Here is a 6000-nt window from a genome sequence, read left to right as displayed (position 1 = left end):
ATGATCTTTCCTGGAGAACTCCACATTTTTCAAATGAGCATGAAATATTTGTTAGTTGATAATTCGCAAACCATGTTCTGTAAATAATTTGAACTATTAATAGTACAAGAATCATTGGATTTAAACGTCAGCATTATGCTTTGAATCTACTGACATAGAAAGCATCAAGATTGTCATACTCGTATGTTACTGATCCTTATCACATCAAAGTCTTTTCTTTATTATGAGGTATAAGATAGTGTAAAATTTAACGTTTCTAAATACCTCCGAATATTTTATAAACAAACATTTGAGGCGTTACCGTACGTATTTTTATACTACTATTCTTACATTTTGATCTCAATGTGCATTGCGCCATAAGGCTGACAGTTAATTCGAGCGCATTAATCAGTTTTTAAGAGACTGAGTGAATCGATACAGTTGTATTTTATATCAAATGTAAGAGCCATAGCATAGGCGTCCAAGTGTGCTTTTATTATATAGCATGCACGGTAGGGTATGAAACATCGTACGAATTTTGAGGCATATTGTATAATACTATTCCTTATTCTGCTAAACATAATATATAATCACGCTTAAAATATGCGCTCAAATCAACGTATTTTATTGATTTGTTGAAGAATGCTAACTGATCGTGGAGATGTTATAACTTTAATTTTGATGCTTGGTAAAGACTTTGCGCTAAATATCTACATGATATATTTAACTATACAACTGAAGAGTTATCTGGCTACGCAGATTGACTTAATATTAGTATATTTAATATTCTTTATCTGCAAATATTTAGAACAATTTGACTTTCGCTTACACCACTACCAAATTGTTTTACATATATAGAAATTATGCTATAACTAAACATACTAATTTGTTGTAAAAATTTCTAGACCGCAAGATTAATACATTGAGCGGATGTTTTCATTACATGTTAATATATAAAATTCGTGATCCAATATGGTATACTATGTTGTGCTTGTCCATTGGTAGAGGTTATTCGTATCTCTTGCAACATATTTCAATTAAACTGGAATTTAAAGCTAAATAAATTGAAGCGTAGATAGTGAGATAAATACTCATATTAGCTAATTTACTCGCTGTTGATAAAAACAGAAATTTGAATATCATATTAACCGTCGGAATCTTTACACCTGCAGCGTTTATGTAAAGTATTTCTAGTCCAAACCAAAACTCATTTAGGACTTTTTTTCTAGTATGCTAAATTATATAAACTGTTATAAAATTAGTCTGGCTCTACACTCTCATCTGATAATCAACTTAAGTACCGTATTGAAAAATTAATTAGCAGGTTGAGAAAATTTTCTGCACACCTATATCGCTATGAACAAAATAGAAAACTAGAAAAACCTCTACGGAGAGAACAATTTATTAATGTAAACATTATACTGGTAGTCATTACAAATTAAAAGGCCAAGCTATTAAATAATTGTACAGTAATTAAGCAACTAATTTTTAGATTGTTATTATCAGACTCAGTACTGCAGCAGTTTGAATAACCAGATAAAATCGAAGGCAACCAACAGTAACCTTGGGTTAGAAAATTATCAGTGAACTAGCATAACGTCGTATATACTGTAAGTGTAAAAAGAAAACAATTGCGCTGGGTATTTCGTCAATACCGGAGAATTTAAAATCTAGCTTCTGTTGGTTTGGATTAGAGTGAGCTAAGTTGTTGCTCATAACCTTCGACCTTTCGGAGTTGTAAACTTGAACCAATATGAATTAATAACTAAATTTCATTAAAATATCGTTCCTATATTTTAATTGAATCATATTACTATGCAGTATAATGTATTAGCTATTTGATGATCGCATGTTTTATTGATATTTATTCATTTTTTATGTTGAAATTTAATGAAAATTTAGTTCTTTGTAATAGATCATATGCATATATCGATTGCAACAAATTTTAATTTTTATAAAGTTATCAGAAAATTAATTCCTTGAGAACTCATGAACTAGGTGCAATAGGAAAGTAACAGTATCGTCATTAAATACTGAATTACAATTTTATTATTAATGAATTAATATCCGGTAAATTTTAAGACATCTTTCATGTTGCAACATATTAACTATAAATAATGTCAATCGTATACTAATTTGCCATGCTAATATTTGTTGTGTCTTTTGCAATAGAAGGTTTAAGTAGATAGTAGCTTCTAAAATGAGATTAATACATGTACTACGTAATGTAATGTATCAGGCATTTAGTAGAAATGCAGTAAAAAATTGAGGTACAACTAAATGTATCGATAAATATTTGTAAACGTTACTCTGACAGTTATACGCATTATGAGCGTTGAGGATGAAATGATTGTAGATAGGACTATTCCATTATGTATCCATTTCGTTCACTAATGCAAAATGATCAGATCCTCTTCGTCTCCTATTTCTAGAGCATCTTATTTTATATTTATTTGTTACGTATACGATGACTGTCATTAAAACGATACTAACGAAAACTGCAATTGCTCCAGCTGGATTATAGCCAGATCCATTTGGAATATGATCGTCTGGATGATGATTGCTATGATTACCATTAGGATGCTGAACTTCGGGGATTTCGATAATAGAAATATTAGCAGCAATTCCACTATTGCCTGTCCAAGGAAAAGCTAAAAATAATGGCAAAATAAGCTTCAATTCGCGTAGTGCAATAAAGATCATAGCAATCATACTTTTATTAAATAAAAATTATAGAAAACCTGTGTAAAATTCAATATACAATTCATTGGTTGAAGAAGTATATTCGTCTGCTAAAGTTGCAGAGCAAATTGTTGCTAAGATTTTGGAATTACTGTCTGGACCATCAAAAATTCTCATATAACAATTTACACATGGAATGTTAGGTGGCAATACAATGTCAGCCATAGAAATCTTGATAGTATCGTCTATTTTTGGAGCCTAAGTAATAACAGCAGGTAATTGTAATCCTATGACATTTCTAGGCGTCATATATTGCTGTACTTGTAGAGCAAACCTGAACTAGCCATTGATTATAACAATTGCTTTTACCAGAATAGCCATCTGGATATCCTGGCGTAGATAGTACCGTATCTTCGCTAATAATTGTGGTAACGTTATCACAATATTCAACTTTTCTTGCAACATAGTAAGCACTAAACCCGTTATAAGTTGGCTCAGTATCATCTAAAAGTTAAGTTTTAAATTCGGATTAGGCGAATATTGATTGTAAACTTAAAAAATAATTTAAATAATTTAGCATTAAAACATCATTAAATCATATTTAATACTTCAAGTCTAGTATTAAGATAATGTAAAGATTAGCCTTTAATTTTCATCAAACATTGCCCTTTAAATGCTATAATCTCAAAACTGTAGCTCGCTAGCACTGGTACGATTCTTAAATTAATAATTTGACAAAGTTCACGTATAGTAATTCTTTATAGTGGTATTACTTTTAATAATTTAATTTTATTAAGCTTAAATGTTGCGTAAGTTGATGATCTTTGTTTCAATTGAATGAATATTATTTTAATTTTATTATGGCGAGGATTATCGTATATACATTGTACTCATCATAAAAACTATATGACAATTAAGAAATTTATGTTGATACAATATATCATAAAATCTGCTTAGACTATGGCTGTTAGTAAAAGACTATTTATAAATTTAGCCACTACAACAAGTTTTATTAGCAATTAAAGCTTTAACTCGTGCAAACTCTGATTTAGTATGAAATGTTATCTTTGTTTATAACTTGATATCCAAGTAGTTTATTGATTTAAAGCTCTACTGAGACGACTAAACTGAAAGTAATAGCATAACTTTAATACTGGGCCATAATAATATATGATTCCTTTGATGATCGCTAATTATAATTAATATCATTAAACTAGCCGATAACTATTGAACGTACTTTTCAAAAATAAAATTATTTTATAAAATTTTAATCCGATTATGATGTTATCATTTAAATGACTTGATACCTATTCAAAGAGATCAATAGCTATAGATGCTATGGTATTGCTATAACTCTACTTTGATTTATAATTTTAGTGGCATACTTTATCTAATCGCCTTACCTGACTTAAAGGCAATAAACATTTGATTAGATGTAGAAACCATGGATGGTTTAACATTATCGGTATTAACACCACAAATTACGCCTAGTAGTGGTGCAGACAATCCTCCTCCATTATAGATTGTTATGCCATCTTTCTCACAATTAGTACTGTCTTGCAAATGAATATCCATGAAATCCAAGAGAATAACATGATTTGGCGCAGCCTAGTGCAGTAATATTAGTAAAAACATTGGATTAGCTTTATCAATATTTACCCATAATTTCGACTTTATGAAAAATCTAAAATTCATGAAACGTACTAGGTAATCTTTAGTTCCGACTGTAAGCAGTAATTACTTATACAATATCTAATAGATTAACTTCAGTAGTGCACTCAGTTGATAATGCCTATGCGAATTGTAATCCTACATGATGTAAAGTGCTCGTTACCTGCAGTTTCCAATAACATCTCGCATTAGAGGGATAAGGATTGGAATATTTAGGGGAGGACAATAATTCGACAGAAGTTGTAGCCATTTTTTTATGTGTTCCACAGTATTCCCTAAATTCCAGTGAGAAGTAAAACAATTTTTAGTTCCATTTTTCTATTTGCGAATATGATTGAGGAACTACCAGGTACTTTATACGTAAACTAACAGCCCCATTGAAATCGTTGCACTTCTATCTGACGAACAAATAGTATAATGAAAGTATCGGTAAATCACATCTATAGATGACCGTTTTATAAGCGTATGTAGACTAACTTTGACCCTTAGCTGCAATTCAGATTAATATTACTGTTACAATATATCAGAGTCTGGATATAATTTGAGTTATATTATACTGATTGTATACTGTATATGCGTGACATCATGCTGGTGATGATATCAATCGCAAAAATTTTAATATCGTAATTATTCTAGTAATACCTGTCAATTTTCAGAATTGTGTCAATAACTTTGTAAGATTTTATTTAAGCTATATCTCTAAGTAGCAAACGAAAATCTGGCTAATCATAAAATGACATCAAAGGGTGATGATAGCAATATAGCAACTAGAGCACAAGTTACCACAAACTATAAAATAGAATGAGATTTTAGCGTACAATGTATACAGTATTTTAACGTCTATAGCTTGACTGATAGAAGTTACGGAATTAGATGCGTCACTAATACACTATTGCATTCTATATTAGATGTAATATTCTTGATATGCTAATAACGGAGTATTAGTATTAAAATAACTAATCTAATATATATATTCTTCTGCTAAGTGAAAAACATGTATTATAGCGAAAGCAGTGGAAGTCTGAGTATCTTTTGATACAAGAGTTAAATGAAGACTACGCTTCTTATTGTGAGATTTACTCTATCGCCGACGCTTTGCTTCAGCATTTGGAACAATTAACATCCTTGGTTGTTTAATAGCCTATGTTGATAGATAAACTGCAGAACTTAATCGTAATGATCACAACTCTCTCACCTGCTTTTAGTATAACAGTATATGAAACCCTCATAATCAATAAACAATCTAGTTTAATCTAAATGAAGCATAACAAGAGATAAACTTACTCCGTGCTTGACGCAGTGGCTTTAAACTTAGATTGACTATTTCTGCTCACAAACTGAACTCGTAATACACTGCCTGCCGAAATGATTGGTGATGGAACTTGATTGCCGCAAAATTTACCTACTAAATGAGGTACAGCAAAAATATCCACAACCTGTATATACTGTCTTTTGCATCTGTTGTTCATAAAGCCGATGGAATGATTCTTGGAGGATATATTGCTATGAGCAATGTGAATCATATCAAATTCTAGTTTAATTCGATTGGTACGATTAGACTGATGAATTATCCACTGACAGTTTACAGGATGCTTGTAGTTGGCTGGATAACTTGGTGAATTGATAGAGATAGCAGGATTATCATCATCAAGTTCTAGACGAGTAATA

The 6000-nt window shown here is 30.6% G+C and overlaps 1 protein-coding gene across 1 annotated transcript; it reads right to left on the bottom strand.

Moving 5' to 3' along the window:
* Positions 1-2349: 2349 nt before the first annotated feature.
* Positions 2350-4582, bottom strand: TRIADDRAFT_53888 (uncharacterized protein; the record flags this gene model as incomplete). The annotated part of the gene is made up of 5 exons (XM_002109619.1): positions 2350-2630; positions 2721-2919; positions 2996-3165; positions 4065-4269; positions 4496-4582. 5 exons carry the CDS (start codon positions 4580-4582, stop codon positions 2350-2352), a joined length of 942 nt encoding a protein of 313 aa, XP_002109655.1.
* Positions 4583-6000: the final 1418 nt, after the last annotated feature.

The sequence above is a fragment of the Trichoplax adhaerens genome, genomic scaffold (genome assembly GCF_000150275.1).
Source record: "Trichoplax adhaerens TRIADscaffold_2 genomic scaffold, whole genome shotgun sequence".
In the NCBI taxonomy this organism is placed as follows: Eukaryota; Metazoa; Placozoa; class Uniplacotomia; order Trichoplacea; family Trichoplacidae; genus Trichoplax; species Trichoplax adhaerens.
This window is presented reverse-complemented; position numbering and strand designations above follow the sequence as displayed.